Source organism: Rhinolophus sinicus, chromosome 3 (assembly GCF_057876585.1).
Source record: "Rhinolophus sinicus isolate RSI-liver-muscle chromosome 3, RSI-T2T, whole genome shotgun sequence".
In the NCBI taxonomy this organism is placed as follows: Eukaryota; Metazoa; Chordata; class Mammalia; order Chiroptera; family Rhinolophidae; genus Rhinolophus; species Rhinolophus sinicus.
This window is the reverse complement of record NC_142503.1, coordinates 193109132-193132117: the sequence shown is the minus strand read 5'-3', so window position 1 is coordinate 193132117 and position 22986 is coordinate 193109132. Positions and strand designations below refer to the sequence as shown.

At 47.3% G+C, this 22986-nt stretch overlaps 1 protein-coding gene across 6 annotated transcripts in view; it reads right to left on the bottom strand.

The window, feature by feature from the left end:
• Positions 1-1877, bottom strand: part of PPP4R4 (protein phosphatase 4 regulatory subunit 4) — a 102420-nt gene extending 100543 nt beyond the window's left edge. For 2 of the 6 annotated variants that reach the window (XM_088797460.1, XM_088797461.1), the window contains exon 1: positions 1459-1873. In XM_088797460.1, coding sequence (XP_088653586.1) covers positions 1459-1581 — 123 coding nt within the window. In that variant the 5' untranslated portion in view covers positions 1582-1873. Of the gene's footprint in view, positions 1-1458 lie in introns of all 6 variants that reach the window. The other 4 variants (XM_074326992.2, XM_088797459.1, XM_088797458.1 and 1 more) reach the window with 4 other exon arrangements.
• Positions 1878-22986: the final 21109 nt, after the last annotated feature.

Below are 22986 nucleotides of genomic sequence, written 5' to 3'. Positions count from 1 at the left end.
GTCCCCCCAGTCCCCCTCCAGGGACCCTATATGACTACTACCGACTAATGGAAAAGTTCCACAATTAAGCATCATCGTTAAAAACTAATCAATGGCCTGGGGACTCTAGTGATGACCTCAATCAGAGAGGTCTCTAATTGTTAGGTTCGGGTGGTGGAGATTTGGGGTTTGGTTTTTATTTGTTTCTCTCTTTTTTTACTCTCTAGCTTTTAGATTGACGCTTGAGATGCACATTGCGGCTTCAGAACATTGCTGAAATTAATTGTATATGCATATATAAAATATATCTATACTTTTTATCTCTACTACCCCAAGGCTCTCCAGCATTTTCCACCCCAGGATATGCTAAAAGGGTAATGGATGAAGACTGCAGCCGAGTGGGAATGAAAAAGACGAAATCTGGAGGGGGGGGGTGGCGAATAAAATCTGGGGCTGGGAGGAAATCGGAGATTTGAGATATTGCGGCAGGTGGGAGTAAGAAGAGCTAAAAAAGCTACTAAGAGGATGGGGGGTGGGCAGGGGGTTCCGCAAACTAGGTTTGCCAGCAGTGAGGGTTGGAGCCTCCGGGAAGCTGGGAGAAAGATGACTCTGCGGGGTGGGGGAGCCAGTGGGGGTGGGGGGGAGCTAGAGAAGGTTGACTCCCTCAAGGAGGGTGAGAAGCAGGGTCCCCGCTACAGTCCTGGAGGGGCTGGGAGGAAAGGAAGGAAAGGACGTGTGGTGACTCAGGATGGGGGCAAAGGATTGAGAGCGCTTTGATGATATGATGGGTGGTAGCACAGGATGGCTCTAGTATGGGTGCTGGTTGGGAGGCGAGGGGAGGCCCGGGCTGACTTGGAGACAGGGAGACCCGAGCGTGCTCTGATGCGGGGAAGGAGCGCGGGTGGGATCTGGGGTGTCTCGGGGAAAGGTGGGGGGAGGAGTCGCGGCTGTGCTGACTGAGGAGTGGGGCCAGAACCCGGGCAGTGCCAGGGGGCCGCGGAGGGGGGCACCCAAGAGAGGACCGAGGAGAAGCCGGCTGCTGCTCCGAAACGGAGTTCTGCAGGGGCGGGGGAAGTAGGGCCGCAACTGAGGGGCCCCGGCTGTCCGAGAGGGGAGGCGTGGGGGGAACACGCTGGACTGGCCGGAAGGACAGGGTCTCGGCCGGCCGTTCCTTGGGGGCCGGGTTGGGAAGGGGACTAGGGAGCCGCGGGGCCGACCCTCGGGGAAGGGGACTAGTGAGCCAGGGGCCCGTCCCTCGGGGATGAGGGCCAGGCTGAGAGAACCCGGGCTGCGTTGAAGAAGGGGCCCAGAGAGGGGCCAGTTTAGGGTGACACGGCGACCAAAGGCGGGCTGAGGGGCCAGCCGGACTCCGAGAGGGTCCCGGTCCACCTCGGGGACGGGACGGGGAACGGGACGGAAATCGGGGCCCGGGCCGGCCGGCGGGCGCCCTGCAGGCAGTTCCCCCTCCCCGGGGATCACCTTGAGGCTCCGGCGGACCGGCCTCTCGATGATTGTGAGCTCCTGCAGGTCCTCCATGTAGCCGAACAGGCTGTTCTGACTGAAATCCATCGCAGAGGCGGCGGCAGGCGGCGGCGGATGCATGGACCGCCGGGCCCCCTTGCCGCCCGGGCCGGAGCGGCCCCGGGATGCCGGACGCGCGCAGCCCCGCGGCCGCCCACCAGCAGGACTTTCTCCCGCTCTTGGCCGCGGGAACCCGGCGGGCGGCGAGCGGGCAGCTGGAGAAGGAGCGCGGCCGCCGAGGGGGCGGGACGGGCAAGACGAGGAGGCGGGGCGAGGCGCGCGGGCGGGCTGCGGGGGCGGGGCCAGGGGCGGGGGAGATGCCACCGCTCCCGCCTCAGCCCCGCCCCCCCGGGCGCCGCGCGCTCGCGGCCTGGACGCAACTGCCGAGCAACGTCGCTGCGGCCCCCGCTGCCCCTCTGACCACGCCCCTCTCTGCCCTCTGCCAGCCCCCGACCGAGTGCGCCCCACCCCGCGGCGCGTGCGCAGAGCCTTCCACCTCCCGCAACCGGCGGGGGCGGGCTGGGGGCGTGCTAGGGGCGGGGGCCGGGGGCGGAGAGGCTGAACCAATAAGAGGGAAAGCAAAGGATAGGGAGGTGGGCTGGGGTCTCGTTTAGTCCGCAAGAGTAGCGTCCCGGTTATTTGTAGGTCCGCTCGCCCTAGCTGGCTAGCTTCGGACACAGAAAGCAGCCTAGCTCAGCTCTAGCTCTGGGGGGCGGGGGGGTGTACCCCAAATAAGGGATTACACCGTGGCGTGTGGCGGGGTGATGGGGAAGGGGTGCATGTGAATGCGGTCCTGGACGGGCTAGCATTTGGGGGAAAGTAGTGATCAGGAAAGGACTCCTGGAGGGGAGACAACTTAAACTGAATCTTAAACGATCCATAAGAGTTTTCCAAGAGAAATAAATAAGAGTAAGGCCATTTCGGATTGAAGCCTGAGTGTGTTTTGGTTGTGGGACGTGCACTCAGAGTAGAACTCGGAGTGCGGGGAAGCGAGTGCTTGGCCAGGTGGGTGGAAGACAGGCAGGCGCTGCTCTGGGCAGCCACGTTGAGACGCTTGCTTTTTGATTCTATTAAGAACACGAAGCGATGCAAGTGAGACGGGCAATTTTTGAACCTCAGGGATGAGTTATGTTGACCGTGTTCTTCAGCTCGTGAGCGTCAGCAGGCCCCTCCCCCTTTTTTGTTGTTGTCGTTATTTTCCACTCATTCTCTCTCCACACGCCCATTTTCCTACCCCCTCCCCATTTACCCGTTCTGTCTTATGTTTAAGATATGGACCAGTACAAGTGTATGTCCTGGAAAGATACTGTTTTTAATTCATGTATCTATTTTTAATATACATGAGTGATATTGTGCTAAGAACGCTGTTTCTTGTTTTTCCCTCAATGTAATGCATTAGAGTTCATTAATTCCTACCATTGATGTTATTGGATTTGTGCGCCTAACACGTTTTACTTATCAGTTCCTTAAATAACGGACAGTTAGGTTGCCAGCAGTTCCTTGTTACCACAGGCAATGCTAGGATGGGTATTAGACGTGTCTCTCATGGACCATAAGAAAGAAATGGAATTTCTGGGTCATGGAGGCTCCACTTGCCTGGTTTCACTCTGCCACAGTTGCTTTCCAAAATGGCTTTGTCAGTTTGCACTCCCACCAATGAGTGGCACATAAAGATAGGAATATTCCTATTTCCCCACTCTATACCGTTACTCTTGGTAATTATCTGATGTCCTAATTTATATCAATCTGATATTGGTAAAGTAATATGTAATTTTCATTTGTATTTCTTTCATGATTTGTGATGTTAACCATTTTTGCACATATACTTACGAACCATTGAGATTTTCTCCTGTGAAGTACCCATTGACATCCTTTGCCTATTTTTCTGCTAGATTTCCTATCATTTTTCTGAATGAATTGAAGGAGTTCTTGTATGTTCTAAATATTAATCCCTGTCAGTCTTGGATATTGCAAATATCTCCCAATCTTTCAAGCATCCTGTTATCTTGGTCTCTGCTATCCTACTGAGTAGGGGAAATCCTTAATTTTGGTGTAGCCAAATGCATCAAATATTAGCCTTGCGGAGTGTGCTTTTGGCTCTTCTTTAAGGATCTTTTCTACCCACGGCCGCAAAATATTCTCCTCTATTTTCCCCTCTTTAGCTTCATACTTTTACCTATCATAGTTAGGTCTTAATTCATCCAGAGTTGGAATATGATATTATTTTCACTACACAGTGAGCCGGTTTTCCCAGCAGTACCTACCAAACAATCCGTCTTTTCCCCACCAATGTGTGATGGTGTCTGTATAGTATGCCAAGTCTCCATAGACACATGTCTCTGTTTCTAGGTTCTCGTTGCTGTTCCACTGATCTACACCACTGCTGCCCTGATCTTGTTGCTTTGTTATGTCCTAATAATTGGTAGAGTGGATTCTCCCACCCTTTCCTCTTTTTCCTTTTTTCAATATTGCCTTTTGAAGATCAAAGCAAAACAAAACGGTCGTTACCCCAAAGCTGAAATCCAGGTTTTCGGATCCCCATGCCACTAAGGAGGGAAAGCAAAAAGGGGTAGATCTTCAGGGGATCAGGACAGAGAAGGGGCAAAGAGGAGAGGGAGGTGGTTTTCCTTAGCAAATACCTTGCAGCCTCCCTTTTCTGTCATTTTGTGAAATTCTTCTCCTTTTCCTCTCGATTTATAACTGATACTGAATAATACTTGCAAACTTGACCCTGTTTTCAGCTAAGAAGTATTATCTCATATTTGGATTTTGTAAGAGCATCATCTCACACTTGATAACATTCTTAATGACAATTGAATACACAGATGTAGCTTTGATGTTGGCTGTTACAGGGCAGGAGGTTGTTGAAGGGGAATGTTCTGTTTGATGGCTGGAATCTGTAAGTGCTACAGTTACCACCCTGTGGTGGAAATAGCCCACCCACACCCACCCCTTGGGCTGCCAGGAAACCTGAGTCCCCGTCCTGGCTCTGCCAATGACACCCAGTGGAACGACTTTTGGAGCCCATTTTCCTTATCTGTACTGCTTTCTTAAGACCTGTCTCGTGCCCCAGAAGCAGCCCTATAAAGTACAGAAGAGATGCACGACTATTCCAGTTTTACAGATAATGGAACTGAGGGTCAGAGAAGTTAGGTGACTTAGGCTTGAGCACGCAGCTAAGGGAAGTTAAATGTTTTCACTTCATTCGTTCATTCAACAATAGCATGGGGGTTATGCTCATGGAATTTGGAGCCCAACTGCCTGGTTTTGAATCCTGGCTCTGCCACTTCCTACTGTGGACAAGGTACTTACCCACTCTGTCCCTCACTTTACTCACCTTAAAAACCAGAATAAAAGTAGTGCTTAGCACAAAGTCTTGTAATAAGAATTAAATGAGATGTATACAATGCTTAGAGAAATTCCTGGCACAGTGTTTGCTATTATTCTTGTTATTGTTGTTGTGGTTGTTATTACCACCAGACCAGTGTCCCTCCATATCCAGGTTCAAGAAAGATTTGATAAATTGCACTGAATCAACTGATTGTTTTAGGAGGTAGAGTAATACTCTCCCAAAGATGTCCACATCCCAATCCCCTGAACCTGTGACTATCTTAAATGGCAAAAGGGACTTTGAAGATGTGACTAATTTAAAAATCTTGAGGGGAGATTATCTGGGATTATCTAGGTAAACCCAATGTAATCATAAGGGACCTTATGAGTACAAAAGAAAGGCAAGAAGGTGGGTCGGTGTCAGAGTGATGTGATGCATGAGAAACTTGGCTGGCTGTTTGCTGGCTTTGAAGATGGAAAGTTACCACAAATTGGCAGCCTCTAGAAGCTGGAAAAGGAAAACAAAACAAACAAAAAAACTCAACTCTCCTAGAGCCTCCAAATGGAAATGCAGCCTTCCTGACACATTGATGTTAGTCTGGTGAAACCCACTTCTAACTTCCAGAACTGGAAGATAATAAATTTATATTGTTTTAAGCCACTAGATTGATGGCAATTTGTTACAGCAGCAATAGGAAACTAATGCAATTATCCGTGTGAGAAAAAAATATTTAAATTAAATTTCTGCTTCAGACCATATAAAAAAATCAATTTCAGATAAATAAAAAAACCTGAACATGAAAGACAAATCTTTCAAACTTTTGGAAGAAAATATACGAGAACAGTTTTATGATTTCAGAATAGGGAAAGCTTTCTTAAACAAGATAAAAAGCACACATTATAAAATAAAAGATTGATAAATCTAACTGCTTTAAAATTAAGAACTTATATTCATCAAAAAACACCACAAAGACAGTGACAAGACAAACAGAGATTGGGGAAAGATATTTACAACAATTTAACAAAAGAAGGATTACTGTCCAGAATCAAGAACTCCAACAAATCGGTAAGAAGACAGCTAAACAGAAAAATGGGAAAACATATAAACAACCAGTTTACAGAAGAGAAATCACCGATAAACCTATGAAAAGAAGCTTAACCTCATTAATAATCAGGGAAAGGTAAAAGTACACACTCACCAAATAGGCAAAAACGTTGAAGTCTGACCACATCAAGTGTTTGAAGGATGTGGCGGCGGAGTAACTCTTGCATAGTGTTGGTGGACATGAAATATGGTGCAACCATTTTGGAAGCCACTTTGGAAAATAATTTAGCATTCAGTTGTAAAATGGAATACACCTCTTCAAGGTATATATTCTGGAGAAACTTGCGCACACTTGCGTAGGTAGAACTGTACAAGAAAGTTCATGACAATACAAATTGCAATAGCAAAAACCTGGTAACAACTCACATGTCCATCTACAGGAGAACAGATAAATTAATTGTATGATACTCAATCGGTGGAAAACTATGATTCTGAAAATGAACCACAACTACATAATTCAACAAAGAAAAATCTCATGAATGTGTGGAGTTACAAATGCAAATGCCAAAGATTATCTACACTATTTATATACTGTTCAAGGACAATTTTATATGTTCTCTCTCTCTCTCTCTCTCTCTCTCTCTCTCTCTATATATATATATATATATATATATATATATATATATATATATATATATATATGTATGTATGTATATATATGAAATGAAAGGAGATAATAAACACAAAATACAGTCTATTGGTTTTTTTTTAACTCTTTTTTTTTTTTTTAATTAGTTTCAGGTGCACAAGACAAAGCAAAACTTAGACATTTATCATTTATATCCCTCACACTGTGTGAACCCCCCTCCCCCCATCCACTATCCCTCTGTACGTTCCCAAAACCTCTCACCTTCCCCTTATCGCCACCCCTAATCTCTGGGACTGAAATGTGATCAGGAAGGGGGTATACAGAGGGCATTGGTGATGTGTTATTTTTTGAGCTGGCTAGTGATATCTGAGTGTTTTGTTGTCATGCTTAAAATATGCATATATATTCCATAGGATATCTTATGCATGAAACACCTTAGAATTTTTTAGATTGGGGAGATTGCGTGGTTTCCTGTTGTAGTTTAGCCATTCATTCAAAAAATGTTTCAAGAATTCTGGCTATATTACAGCAGTTGTTCTGGATCTAGGGATACAAAGCAAGCCAAGTATGGGCCCTACCATCAAGGAGCACACATCCTAGGAACAACAATGGAAATAGATCCAATAATCATGTGAATAAATATATAATTACAAACTACGATACCAGCTATGGGAACAATACAGGGAGTTACGAGACTGATGGAGGAGAGCCACCCCACCTACTTTTGCAGAAGTGAGAAATAAACTTTTATTGTGTTAAGCCACTGAGATCGTGTGTTTTCTGTTGCTGCAGTGTGACCTATCTATCCTGATTAATGAAAGATTGTCGGGACACAAGGGTAACATCAGAGAGACCAGGTGGGAAATGATGGTAGCTTGGACTAGCGTCATCATGATAGAGATGAGTGATGTGAATAGAGTCAAGAGATATTTTGGAGGAAGTGGGAATGGGTTGGGGGGAAGGGGAGAGGTCAGGGAGACAGAGGCATTAAGGATGATTTCCAAGGTTTGGGTTGTGCAGCCGGATGGATGGTGACATCACCACCCAGTGCTCAGTCCATCTTTCTTCAGTGTCTTAGTAGACTGCAGCTGCTGACACTGCCGCAGAGCTCCATCTGCAGCCACAGGCGGACTTCCAAAGTCTGCCCCCAAGACGGCAGCTGCTCCCGGTAGCTCCCTTCTCTTCAGCTTGGGTCTGGGCAAATAGACAAGGCTCCTAGTGGGCCACGTCTGTCGGAATCTGCCCAGCATGTGACACAATGGTTAGCACATAGTAAGGGCTCTGTTGATGTTAACAGAGAAAGTGAAAAAAGAAAGAGGGAAGAGGCAGGAAGGCTAGAACAGGGAGCACTAAATTGACATAGCAGAAGATCTACCCCTGCGGTCCAAGCCGCCATTATTTCTCACCTGGATTAACAGAGCCTCTGCCTTTGCTCTTCCACTTCTAAAGCTACTTCCAACACAGCCAGACTGATCCTATTAACGCAAAGTCAGGCCCAGTTACCTTAGGCTCTATACCAGGGCTTCTCGACCTTGTTACTATGTGGGCCCCAGTTATTCATTGTTGGTGGGGGAGGAGCGATTGCATTATAGGATATTTAGCAGCATCCTAGCCTCTGCCCACTAGATGCCGGTGTCCTAGCCTGACTTCTCCTCACCCCCACCCTCAGTTGTGACCATGGAAGATGTCTTCAGACATTACCATAAAGGACATTTGGGGGCAAAACCCCCTCCTCCCCCGATTGAGAACCACTGCTCTGCACTCTGCAGTAGCTCCCCATCTCATGCAGAGAACGTCTTCCTACATTCCCCTCACCTCTCTCATCTCGTATCCTCCCATTTTTCTCCCTCACCCGCTCTGCTCTCTTCATGCATGCTCCTCCTCAAACACTCATGGTGAAGACCAGGACACTGGCGGTATGACCCCAGTCAGAGCCATGAAGCCTGCCGTTCCCTATGCCTGGAATGCTCTTCCGTTGGCTTTTCAGATAATGCACTCCACCATGTCTTTGTGGGTATTTCTCAGATGGCCGCTTCTCTGTGAGGCCAGCTTGGGATGCCTTTTATGAAATTAAAATCCCACTGTGTTAGTTTGCTGACACAGCCATAACAAAGTACTTAAACAATAGGTGACTTAAACAACAGAAATGTATTGTCTCACAGTTCTGGAGGCTGGAAGTCCAAAATCAAGGTGTTGGCAGGGTTGGTTTCTCCTGAGGCTTGCAGATGGCCAGCCACCTTCCCACTATGTCCTCACGTGGTCTTTTCTCTGTGTGGAGGCATCCCTGGTAGCTCTTTGTGTGTCCAAATTTCCTCTTCTTATAAGGACACACTCGGCTCGGGTTAGGGCCCACCCTAATAACCTCATTTTACCTCAGTCACCTCTTTAACGGCCCTACCTCCAAATACAGTCACTTTCTGACGTACTGAGGTTTGGACTTCATCATATAAATATTGGGGGACACAGTTCATTTCATAACACCCACCCCCTATCACCTCCACCAGCACTTAGCGGTCTAGCATTCTGAGTATTTTACTTACTCATCTCATCTCGTTTACAGTCTTGTTCTCCTCCAATTCCCCACTCAAATGTTGTGTTCCATAAAGGCAGGGGTTTTGTCCATGTTATTCACCACCGCGTTCCCAATGACTAGAATAATGCCTGGTACACAGTAGGTGCTCATTGATGATTTGTTAAAGTAATGAATAGGCATAGCTTTTCCCCCACATTAAAGTTGGGGGAAGTCACTTTATTTCTTTTTTTTATTTAATTTAATTTTATTATTAGTTTCAGGTGTACAAAACAGCATACTGATTAGACATTTACACCCCTCACAAAGTGGTAACCCCACCTAGTCTGCTACCCCGCTGACATCGTCCATAGCTGTTATAATACCATTGACTATATTCCTTATGCTGCACTTGACATCTCATGGAAGTCGCTTCATTTCTTTGGACCTCAGCTCCCTCTGTGAAATGAGGGGATTAGGTTGGATGATACAGAACCAGAATTCTGTTCTATTTGACTCTAGGTGCTGACTTAGTCCAGATTCCCTAGAAAAGAGTCTGAGGCAAAGCTTCAGGGCTAACCCTTCCTTAGGAGGTGCAATCCTGGGACAGCCAGAGTGAGGGGAGAGTGAAGGGACGCAGGGCAGGATGGGAAGCAAACGCACGGGACTGGGCTGCCAAGCTGGCCCCCAGTGCATGAGCAGGCACATCCAGGTGCTCGGCCACACAGGACGTCTCCAGACAGGCTGTGGAGACCTCTCCTTGGGAAGGAGGCAGGGAAGGCTTCCTCCTCCCTTTTGCCCCCTGTTGGGCAAAGTTGGCTCCTTGAAGCATTAACCCTTTCCACCTGGTTCTTTCAGCAAAGGCTAGCGAAGCCAGATCCCGGTGCCTCAGGAGGAAGGCTTCATCCCAGTCAGGAAATTGGGGGAGGAGCCTGAGGGGTCGGCCTCAGACTGCAGGGAACCAAGAAAGGAGGGTAATCAAGACAACAATCCCTGGTCCCCAGGGCTGAGCAAGTGGCTCCGAGCCTAGGAGACAGGTGAGACCCAGAGAACTTGACGCGGGTCTGACATGTATCCAAGACAGGAGGGGTGAGGGAAGGGAGAGGTGAGGCGGGAGACAGTGGAGTGTGTGGGACAGAGATCAGGATAGAGCTGGGAAGCACAGATCAGCGCCAAGAGTCCAGGAAGGAGCTCAGAGGAGCTCGGCCCTGCAGGCAGGGTCCTTGGGTGGCCCCTGGGCCTGACGAGCTGGATGGAATTGGTTGTTTTAATGTCCTGACGGGACTCCATGTCCCTAACAGCCTGGCCGCATGAAACTGTTATGGTGGGGTCCTTGAAGAGGGCTCCCAGCTGCATTACCTGCAGGGTGAGACTCTAGATGTCTGTGGTGATGGAGGGGCTCCAATTTCCTAGGCAAGAGGCCCTTGGGCTCAGCAGCCAGAGAGCTGCTTCACTCTCGCCAGTCCTCCTCCCTACTAGCCACCACAGCCCCTCTTTTGATGTCACTTAGCAAACTCTTCCCAAATTCCAGCCGCCCCCTCAGCCGTCTCTGGAGGGAGAGAGGACGTTTACTGCCACAGCTCCCCCCCTCCAGGAGGGGGCGTTTTTTCTCCTGTGTGGGCTGTGTGTGTTGGGTTGTGCTTCAACTCGAGGGCAGGTTCCTCCCTCCAGGGGTGATGATACACGCCGCCAGGAGCAGATTGCACATTTGTCTCCTGGGAGGCAGTGGGCGAGGGAAGCAAACTCGGTGTGTGAGCCTGAGGAGGGGGTGTCTGTGGAACCGTGATGGGGTGATGGGCCCAGAGAACCGGGAGCTGACTATCTACTGTCACTGCTGCTTGTGTGCAGAAGCAGCGGGAGGCTGATTATAGGGCTGGGTCCCGAGGCCCTGGATGTGGGTGCAAGGAGCTTGACTGTCAAGGTGGGGGTGATGGTTACCCTGGTGACCGGGCTAGGAAGTGGGTTGGCCTCGCAGGCAAAAATGCTGGAAAGCAAATATAACAAGTAATGGTTGAACTTCTCTCTCCCTCTTTTCTTTTAATGACAGGAGTACCAGTTAGATGGAGACTTGTCATCATAAATGAAGGGCAACTTTCAGTGGTCGGGCCCATCATATTCTCTTCTGGTTCCCTGTGGACATCCCACTCCACACCTCTCAGCCTACTAAGCTGGCCTAGAAGACTTGTCTCCTAGTCCTAACTAGCCCTGAGACCTGGGGCAGGTCACTTCCCCTCTCTAGACCTCACTCAGACCAGTCAATATCCCAGATGCCTTCCTGCTCTGATTCCTGGGCCCCACCCCCAGACATTCTGATTCAGCAGATCTGGAGCTGCACCTAGCAATCTGCATTTTAGTCATTTCCCCTCCACACCCCCAGGGACGCTTGGCATAGAGAGCACAGGCATGGGGATCAGACAGACCCAGATCAGCTCTGCCACCTCCTTGGGCAGTTTCTCTGTAGCCCATCTGAGCCTCAGTTTCCTCGCCTCTATAAGAGGGGAAGGAGGACTGCCAGCCACGCAGCATTACTGTGAGAATCAGCTTAGATTAGGCAGCAAAAGACAGCGCAGTGCCTGGCATGTGATGAGGGTCCAATGAGTGTTAATGCTTTTTAGCTTGTTATTCTATATGAATCTGTAGTGTCTCTCCTCTCCTCTCCTCTCCCCTTCCCAGCATCCCTCTTCCTTCTGCTCTTTCTTCAGTCAAATCCCACCTCCAGGAAAACAGTCTCTGCTGTACGCAAGGAATCATCAGCTAGAACTCAGGCAGAGGAGGAGGGACAGTGTGCTCGCAGCTGGGGCCCTCATACCCAATTCCAACTTCCTTTCATCTGTTGCCATGGCAACTCATACCTTACCAACCTCTGTGGGGTTAAATGATTTCCTCCACCATGGGGGCCCTGGATGTGAATGGTCATTTGCACCAAGAGATGGGTGGGCCCATCCCCATCCCAACCACCACATTTTCATCTCAGGAGAAAGTGAGGGCTTCTCTAGCATGAGGACTTAGCTGAATTTCACTTCAAAGCCCCAGTACCTAACACAGTGCCTGGCATAGAGTAGACGCTTGAGAAATGCTGGTTGAATGAATAAATAAATGTGGTGTGAATCTGATTCTCTACAATCTCTAAATCAACAATGAGCTTCATTTAGGAGGGAGGTATAATGGAATTAGGACTCCAGACATCTGCCATCTGTCTTTTGATTTCTTCCCCATCTATTCCCTCCGGGAAAACTGCATTCCAGTTTCTTTTGATGGCATTTATTCACCTTATCATCAGCACATTAATATATAGGGAAGTCCAGAGCATACAGATACAACTCACCAGGCCCCCAAAGTTTTGACGTAGTGTTGCCTCAACAGATTTGTTCATCTAAGCCTTTCTGAACCAGAATGGTTATTAACGTATCAAATTCTATACTCTGTGAAAATTAATCTTTCCAGCACTGGAACTTGCTTCCCCTAACCATGAATTGTTCATGCCCCATCAATTCCCATCCTCCTCTCTCTAGCAAAAGATGGAATTGATGAAACTCAAATTTGCTCAGTATTACAGCTGACTAACACATCTCATATAAGAAAAAGGTTCAAACTCTTGGCTCAGAAGTTTTTTTAAAAAAATTATCTGAGAGATTACTGTATCTATTCTGTCTGCCATGAATGGACCATTGTTCGGTCATAGAAAAATCTACATATACTGGTTTCTGCCCCTGGTTCCTGGCATAGAGCTCCTAAAATCCTGGTGATTTCTTAAGTGGTAAGAGCACTAGGAGCATCTTTTGTTCTAATGAGGCGATGCTGGGTGGGCTCCTGGATGGGTGGGGTGCCGGTCAGTCTCCAGAAAGACCAAGCCGAGATCAGAAGCTTAGAATTTTCAGCCCCACCCCTATCTTCCAGAGAGCGGAGAGGGGTAGAAATGGAGTTAATAATTGATTATGCCTATGTGAGGAAGCCTCAGTAAGATCCCTATAGTAGGGGGTTCAGAGAGCTTCCAGGTTGCTGAACGGGAGAAGGTTCAGAGAGAGTGCTGTACCCAGAGAGCTCACAGAAGCTCCACACTTCTTCCCACCTACCTCGCTCTATGCATCTCTTCCATTTGGCTGTTCATCTGTATCCTTGATCATATCTTTTTATAATAAGTAAATGTAATTAAGCTGTTTTCCTGAGTTCTGTGAGCCACTCTAGCAAACTAATCAAACCCAAGGAAGGGCTCGTGGGAACCCCTCTCTGATTTATAGCTGATTGGTCGGAAGCACAGGTGACAAACCTAGACTTGTGATTGGCATCTGAAGTGGGGGGCAGTCTTGTGGGACTGAGTACTTAACCTGTGAGGTCTGATGCTATCTCCAGATATATAGTGTCCGAATCCAGTTATTAATAAATTGCGGAACACCTAGCTGGTAGCTTGGAGAATTGCTTGGTGGATGTGTGGAGGAAACTACCCCCCACATTATAACTGGGTCCTAGGATCATTTCAACAATCGAGCTTTGGTGAATGAGGCCTGTGCTTGAGATGTAACACTTGTTCATTCATTAACCAAGTATTTATTGAGTACTTACTATGTGCCGGGCAGGGCCAGCTTCAAGGGGCTTACAGCCTAGACATTTGCATGGGGAGGGCCTGGTGCTCAGAAAGGCCTGTGCTTCAGGTTTAGTGCTCTCCTGTTACCATCTTGAAATTCTTAATTTTATCTTTGAACATGAGCTTTGTACAAGAAGTCCAGTGGAACACTAGAGCAGACGCATGAGCAGAGGAGATAAGCAAAAGGTACGTACGAAGGTGAGTTTCCCTCGTTCACTGGTTTGGGGGGCCAGGGTTCTGTGCTTCCTAGCCAACACAATATTTTGTTTTGTTTGTAATTTAGATTTCAAAGCTATGAAGGGAAGCAATGCCACCCAGTTGCTTCCAACCTCACTGTTCCCTATTAGCGTCCACCTGGCCATATCACACATTTGTTACTTGTCTGTGTTTTCACCTTGGAGTCATTCATTAGTCCCTTCAACAAGCAGAGCTGAAAGCTGATTTGGGCTCCTGGCCTACATGCTCAGTTCCTTTGCGTTAAGGAAGTGACTCTTTTATGCGAACCCAACGTGAAAACCTTATTCCGGCCTACAAAAATATTTATAAAGCATCACTCTACTTACCTACCACCATGCTCGGAGCTAAGAGAGAGCAAAAGGAGTATAAGGGAGAAGCAGCCCTTCCTTATATGAGCTTATGATCTAAAAGGAGAAATAAGCTTTGCAGGATGTTTGGTCCCTATCCAAAATGTCCACAGAATCGTTTGGTCCCCACTGACCCACCTACCTCACCCCGGGGGCCAGGACCAGCAAGGCTCCTGAGGCAAGAAGAGTTATTATTGGCAGAAAGCCACAACACAATTACTGGACCAGTGATAGTATTTTTTATGTATTAATCTGGTAAACAAAAAGTATAAATAAACGTTATGGGTTGTTTGAATGCAGGAATGTTTTCTAGACGTGGACATTTTGGACAGGACCAAATTCTGCTAATTGAAACAGGATATATGAACTGTTAACAGGTACAGCTTCTTACAATGATGATATAAATGTTTTGTTTTGCTTTTAACTTTTTAAATTCATTTTTCCATTTCAGTTGACATACAATATTAGTTTCAGGTGTATTAACATAGTGATTAGACATTTATATACCTTACGAAGTGATCACCCCAATAAGTCTAGTACCCATCTGACACCATCCATAGGTATTACAATTTATTGACTGTTCCCTATGCTGTATTTTACATCCCCGTGACTATTTTTATAACTGGCAATTCATACTTCTTAATCCCTTTCACCTCTTTCTAGTGTTTTAAAACCAAAACTGATCGTAACTCAAAATCAGTTCTAAGGCAAAAAGGAGGGTTGGGAGCAGGGGTGGAGGAGAAAGTGTGCGATATAACTTCTATCCATAGGTAAATTAAATATTTGTACTACTCACTCCTTCCCCTTAAAAAGAGGTAGGAGAGGGAGTAAGAATGAAGATGGATGCTTACGGTTTGAAGAGATTGCATCAGTGAATCTTTAGCCATCAAATGTGTTCCCTGAGTCATCTGGGAGACAGGAATGAAAGTCTCCTCCTCTGAGGAAAAGGGAAGAGAGGAGACGGCCAAAACACAAAGAGACAGAGTAGTGGAAAGACTTTCAAAGACAATGATGTCTAATAGTCAATATTACGCTATTGGCATTGCTGAGTTGTAAAGGTCCCTCCTTTGCCAGTAAATCTTCAGTAAAACCTGTCCAATAATGACACTATGTCTCGTGAGTGGGACTTCTTCACCATAAAGAATGACATTCATTTTCACATCTCCCAGTTTGTCTGGCACTTGGCAAGAAATTGATGAGCATTTATTATAAGAGAGAAAAAATAGAAGTGATTAATGAATAGACACAAATGAGAGCATGAGTGATGGTTCGCTAGCACAAGGGTTTCTCTAGCCCTCATTTCCGGGTACAACTTGGACATACCGAATGCTCAGTGAGGTGCCTCCAGAGCGTGTGGGTTGGACGGGGAGATGAAGCAGGGTTTTTGTTAGTTTATATTTGGAAACCCAGCTATAAATAGATGCTGTGGCCCGAAAGATTCAAAGCACCTCAGAAGTAAGCCTGTGTCAGAATGGCTCACATTCAGGATGAAACGGACTAAGCTGGTATCAAATATTTCTACACAATTTCTCAGCAAGACAGTGCAAGGATCTTAATGCTGTGCACGGTTACAGCATTTGTCTTGGCAAACAGAGCCCTAAGCTGTCCGTTGCCACCTGTTTCGCCACAGCACCCGCTAATGCTCATTCCTGACTCATGCTGGCTCACTGTTTCATAAGAGGGGGCAGCTCTGTTTCTCTCCCTGTGTCACCACAATAATTATGGAGAACAATAATTTGAATAATGAGAACTTACAATTCTCTGGTAACATGCAAAAGTAGTGTCGTTTACTGCAAAATAATCTCCTGAGCGTTGGGTAATGGAAACCATTATGTTCTGCTTCAGATTGCATGGCAAGCATAAACCTTGCCTATGAATTAGACTTGCTCACTCATTCATTCATTCATTCCTTCATTCATTCAGCACATATTAATAGAATACCAGTGACATGGCAGGAAGTGGGAAGTGTACACCACGGAGTCTAGAGTCTGGCTTTATTCCCTCCCATATCTTGATCTAGAGGGAAGGCCTGCCTGAACAATGACCATTTGATACTTGACTCTAGGAGAGAGATAACATACATCATAGACACCCAAGACCACTATGGCTACCATGTTTAAGGAGACACTATAGGAACTCGAGTCGCAAACCAGAAACCTCCATATCCCACAGACATGACACAGTGGGCTGCTCTGGGTCTAAACCCTAGTCCTACCCTCACTAGCTCAGTGGCATGGGCATGTTTCTTCTCCTCCTGAACCTCTATTGCAGAGTGTAAAAGAGAAATAAGACATTCTAAGATCATTTGAGCAACAAAAAAATAGGAAGAGTTGATGGATTTAGAAACTAAGGCAGAGCTTCAGAATGGATAGTCTACGCTACTCCAGGCAAATTGCTGTAACTCAAAGCACAGCACACAGGAAATGGTAAGCATAAGCAGATGAGATTAGCTTCTCTTAAAATTAGCTCCAGACCCATGAAACAATTTCAAGAATAGTCTTTCAGGGGCCGGCCCAGTGGCTCAGGTGGTTAGAGCTCCGTGCTCCTAACTCCAAAGGCTGCCGGTTCGATTCCCACATGGGCCAGTGGGCTCTCAACCACAAGGTTGCCAGTTCAATTCCTTGAGTCCTGCAAGGGATGCAACTAAGATTGAACACGGCACCTTGAGCTGAGCAGCCTCCCAGATGGCTCAGTTGGTTGGAGTGTGGGCTCTCAACCACAAGGTTGCCGGTTCGGCTCCCGCAAGGGATGGTGGGCTGCACCCCCTGCAACTAGTTACAGCAACTGGACCTGGAGCTGAGCTGCGCCCTCCACAACTAAGACTAAAAGGATAACAACTTGAAGCTGAATGGCACCCTCCACAACTAAGATTGAAAGGACAACAACTTGACTTGGAAAAAAGTCCTGGAAGTACACACTGTTCCCCAATAAAGTCCTGTTCCCCTCCCCCAATAAAATCTTTAAAAAAAAAAAAAAAAGGAAAAAACTATTAAAATTGTAATACTCAATACATACCAACAACAAAAGATGAATACAAGTCATGTTTAAAAAAAACAGAATAGTTTTTCAAATTCTTTGTTAGGTGACTACATAGCAATAGAGTCTAGAGAAAAAAAATCAATTCATGAACAAAATGTCAATTTACATTTAACAGTGACTACAGCTCTTGATAGGCATGAACCCAGACACAAACAAGACCTACTTAACACAATTGCTACTTTGTTGCTAAGAAACCATGACTGCCTAGTATTAGTGTGTGACCACTGTGTGTCTTGTGTCAACTCATTATGCCAACATAATTAGAGGGAACTTCACATTGGAGAACAGAGTGTGGGATTGCATTTTTCATCACCTACAGTGAGTCTATTATTGTCCAGAAGCCTAAAGAATATTTTTCTGAACCAGGTGAAAGAACAGAGAGGTCAAGGAAGAATTGAGATCACGTGGAGGGAGGAAGGGAATATGAGTCTTCGCATGACAATCCACAAAGGCTTACCAGCTGGATAGCAGCTGTTCATCTTCTGTCCTTTTTCTCTTTCAAATACTGTGCTGTCATACTGATCAAACCTGGACATCTCGGGCTTGACAACATGATGGAAGGAGAAGCGCGAGGGGCAATACTTCTATAGTTAATGGTCGTCATTCCCCTAAGCCACTCCCATCTAGAAGAACAAAGGCTGGTGGGAACATGGTTGAATTCTCCTCCCCAGGAGTGAGAAGGTCGAAGGTGATTGGCGTTTCTTCCTCGTAGCTCTGCCCTCCCCGTCCTGCCTGTCCCAGATGATGGAGCATCCAGCAGCCTGCTGGTGGCTGTAGTTTCTCAGAACTCCACAACCACCCTGGAGCCCAGAAACACAGGAGATGGTTTCTTTCTGAGCTTTGACAGGACATGTCATAAATTACTTCTCTTAGGAAAGCAAATGATCTCAAGATAACTCAAAGTTATTCATTCACTCCCTTGGCTAGATTTCAATTCCCTTACCCTGCTTCACTGGATGATCCATTTTTTAAAACATCGATCCAAGCAATGACGCACTAGCACCAGAGAGAGCACAGGAGACAGATAAGTTAGCAAATGACAATTCAGTGCGGGGAGCACCACGGTCAGTGTGGACACATAGAACCGTGGGGCCCCAGGTAAGGCAACTATCCCTGAATGGGGCACAGGATGTGTGTGTCAGAGAACGGGTCCTCGAAGAGGTGACCTATGAGGACCTGCAGCTGTGGCTTCTCCACTTGAGAGCAGATCCTTGGTCTGAGTCATCTTTGCATCTACTCTATGCCTAGCACGGAGCCTCACACTTGGTGGGTATGCTGTGACCATGGCCTTGGGTTATCACCTACTCAGCCATCTTAGATGACCCCTTACCCTCTCAGCCATGGATTTCACCTTTCTCTAGCTTGCTCATTCCTTAAGCCCTAGGTTAAGTTCATTTATGTTGGTTTAACTTTGATTCGACAATGTTATGAAAACCGAATCAAAGCCAGCTTCCAGGCTCTCACCGTGTCTTGGAAAAGGAGCTCTTCCACTGGAGGTGGAAGCAGAGCCAGGCACCCCGGGCCCCCTCTGGGCATCATTACCCTGAGGATCCTCAGACCAAGCCCTCCTTTTCAGCACCTGCCAAGGGTTCAGCCCAGTCAGGGAGCAAGTGGCAGGGCTCTAGCTACAGGTGCCTACTATTTCCATTGTCAAAGCAACAGGGCTGTTCTCACAGCTGTGTGGTCATGCACGTGATTTTTGTTTAGGGGCAGCAGCTTTCCAGAAAAGTAATACAAGTGTCAGTTAAACTCATTAAGTCAGAAAAAAGGGAAAAAATGACTTTATGTGTTAGTTACATTTTGAATGACAGCCCTGTTTAAAATATACACAACGAGAGAGAGAAAACTTAGACAATGTGTTTAAAAGCCACTTGTTATTAATACCTAATTTGCAGAGTGTATCACGTGCGTTCTTCAAAGTCCTGGCTTTGGCGATAAACAGTGTACGTTGGCTTTTAATCTCCCTTAATTTCTGCTTTCATCGTTTCACTTTTCTGTTCAAGACTGGACCTGATGCCTTAGTCTCATTGCAGCCAGTCCAAAGTCTCGGCCCCCACATTTTTTATAGCGAACGCCCTCCCCGACTCAGCCTCCAGCTCTCAGCAGGATTGTTGCCTCTGCTTGTGCTGTAAACCACGCTCACTCCTGCCTCCACACATGTGGCTATGCGGGCCCCACCATGAACACTCTTTCCTTTTTCTCCACTACTGGTAATTCGCCTTGCCCTTGAAAGTTCAACGTATGTTGGCTTTCCCCCTGGAACTATCTCAGAGAATCTTCATCTTGTCCTCAATCTGGAGGCCCCCACCGTTTATCCGCATGGTCTGTTTCTTTCTAGTCTTCTATGCTCCAGGGGTTTTGTGTCTCTGTTGTAGATGTGGAAGGCAACGTAGTCTGACAGGAAACTCATTGCAGTTGGCATTGAACCTCAGCTCTGTCACCTGTTTGCTTGGTGCAAGTTACTTAACTTCTCCGGACCTTAGTTTCCTCGTGTGTAAAAACAGAACAATAGTGTCTACTTTGCAAGATTGTGGTGATGATTAGAGGTAATGGGCGTAAAAGCATCTGGCAAATGGGGAGTTCAATAATGTTGGCCACCGTTGCCGTTAGTGACCACGAGGCCCGTTTCTTCTGGGCTGGCTGTGATTAAAGAGAGCTGGCTGGCTGCTGCAGGAACACGAAGACCTCGCTCCTTCCTGATCCCAATCCTGCCTGAACATGCAAACCCCTCCTACCTCCCTCCTCTCCTCCTCCTGCCACACACAAAATGCCACTCGCCATTGTTGGCTCTAAGATAAATTGTGCATTTTGATCCAGGAGTGTTGTTTGCTCCTCCTTCTGCCTCGATCTGGGCGTTGCACATAAATGTGTCCTCTTCACGCCACTCCACCACGTACGGCCCAGCTCAAATCTACCTCCTCCCTTGTCCCTTCCATCCACACCTGCCTGGAATGCCTCTGAATCCTCACCTAGCCTTCTGGGTCCTTTGCTCCTGCCCCTGTGAGGACTAAATGAGTTAGCCTATGAAAGGCCCTCAGAATAATTCCTGGTGCAGAGTCAGCCCTATGGAGGTGCTGGCTTTTATTATTACCATCTTCGTCCTCCATCACCTACTAAGCTGTATGCTACTCCAGACCCAGTCTGTCCCCTGAGGCTGAGTCCCAGGCACTGCAAGACCTGGCTCCTTGCTTCTGATTCCTGCTGGGTGTAGCTAATGAGGAACCCTGAGGAGGGATAGAAAGAGGGACCAGATACTGTCAGGGTGTTATTTTCTCCCAGCTCTTCGCGGCAGGCTGCTGAGGATGGAAGCCACGTTCTCCCCACAGCTCTCTCCCTGCCCATGTTCTGACAACAGCTACCCGTTCCCCACCCCCTTGGGCTGCCTGATGTTACTAGCCCCAAAGCACTGTCTTGTCATCTTATTGAATTCTCCTGAAGTTACCCCAATTGGCTATGTCCTCTGTTTCTTGCCAGGACCCTGATTGAGACACCTACCTTCTAAGTATTGAGACACCATAACAATGCTTGATTTAGTCAAATGTCATAGGTCGGTCAGATTCCCAGAGGCTTTTCTGAATTTATTTAAGATCACTTTAAATACATATGTATTTTTAAGATCATTATTGGTATGAATTCTTAAATATTTAACCTTGAGGCTCGCTGAGACTATGTCAGAGACCGCTGGGATTTGGAGGGCTCTGTGAGAAGGCCAGGCAGTGGCCCTGGATGAGGGTGGCTGAGGAGGCGCTGAGCAGGCCCTTCTCAGCGCCAGGAGCGTGAGTCTCCATGGATCAAGCCCGAGCTCTCGGGAAGGGGTACTTCCTGTCCCCTCCTCAGAGTGGCAGTGTCCCTCAGAAAACAGAGTAGCCCCCTTTGTCAGCTACACTGGGCAGCAGAGGGCACAGTGCATACCAGGGGTCTCTTTCCTCACGCTGCTCTGGATAGCAGAGCCCAAGGTGTGCTGGAGGGAGCCCTAAAGAACAACCGATAGTCAGCCTGTCCCACACCTTGATAATGGCAGCTCCAAACCAGATTTAATTTAGTTTAAAAAATAAAGAAAGGAGACATTTCTTGAGCCTCATTGTTGTGGCAGGGACTGTGACTGGCTCCCTTCCTATTTTGTAGGAGAGGCCTTATTTTCGGGGAAATACGGTATGGATATGTGTATATACATGGGTGTGTGTATATACACACACGTAGTGTTCAGTTGTTTGCCTGATGCGTACAGTGCTCCAGAACATTGTTACTCAACGTGTGGTCCGCAGAGCAGCAGCCACAGTTATGGTCAGGCTCCGTGATGAGATAGGACCTTGTGCTAGAAGATCAATCAACTCCTTTATGAAGCACACGCTTTAGGCAGTAGCGACTTTTCTTTTTCACAGTAAGACTTTCTCAGAGAAGTTAACAGTGTGTTGATTTATGTTATGGTGCAAGCTCCTTCTGGAGGAGCAGATGGGCTCTTGGAGTAGCACTGCTCCAGAAAGTGTAGCTATGATACTATCCATGTTATTTACATAAGAGCATTGTAGCAACAGTCCCTGGAGGCAGAGACAGTGGCACTGATCTCTGAGTGGCCAGTGCCAGGCACAGGACCTGGCTGGCAGCCAGTAGATGTCAAGTCGGTTTTGTTGGAGAAGCAAACAAAGACTGAAAGGAAAAAGACTTGTGCACACAGCTCATCCACTCATTTAAGTGACGAACATTTATTGAGGGGCAGACAGATCACCCATGTACTCTAATGCAAGGCATACTGAAATGCCAGCTGAATAGTGGCCCAAGAAAAGAGTCTTGCCCAAGGACCAAAAGGGGTGACAACCTGTTGGAACATACATTTTTCCCCGATCCTAGACATTTTGCCTTTTTCTGTGTGCACGCCCAGAATGAGTCATTCTCTCCAAGGCAAAAACAGTGCCCTGCTACCGTCTGTTTGAAATCCAGAGCCCCTTGTCTGGCTTAAGGAAAGTCAGACAAAACCTGGCCCATGAAAAGGCAAAGAGGTGCATGAAGCAAGAGGGGTAACTTGAGACTACAGTACAACAGCCAGCACCCTGACCCGTATGCTGCCCTCAGTAATCTGGGTGGCCTTGGGCAGGTATCCCTCCCTGTCTATGGGCCTCTGTTTCCCCAGCTGCCCAGAAGATGGACTGGGCTCTCACACTCCCTCACCTCCACCCCTCCTACCTGACTTTCTCAGATCTCCTTGGGCTGAAATTGTCACTCATTAATTGCACCCTTTCCATCCTTTTTTTCCTGCCCGAGATCTGCAGCTCTGAATGTGTTGGTCTTTGGCCAAAGGCCGGTGAGCTTTGACCACAGAGAAAAGCGTGCATCCCTGCTGATAGGATATCCAGAAGCTGAACACCTGACTTCAACCTCCCCTTCCTTCTTGAGTTCTCTTGATGCCCTTGGCACAGCCCACAGTTCCGCGGCAAAGAAGTCCGTCATCTCTACCATCACAGACTTTCTGGCAGACTGCAGCAGCCTCTGTTATTTCAATGTATAATTTATATGGCCCATTTCCACTGCCAAGGACAGTCCACAAAGCACACCTGATCCTGCACAAGGAAACCACAAGCTCTGCCCTCTGAGCCGTGCGTGCTCTTCACCTATGGCCACACACAACTTGCCTGAAGTCTTTCACTTTACTGGGGCACCTCACTAGGCCAGGAACAATGGGACCTCAGAATAATAGGACAATCACCACAATTTCAAGGCTGCTCTTGAGACAGGGGCATAGATGACATTAAA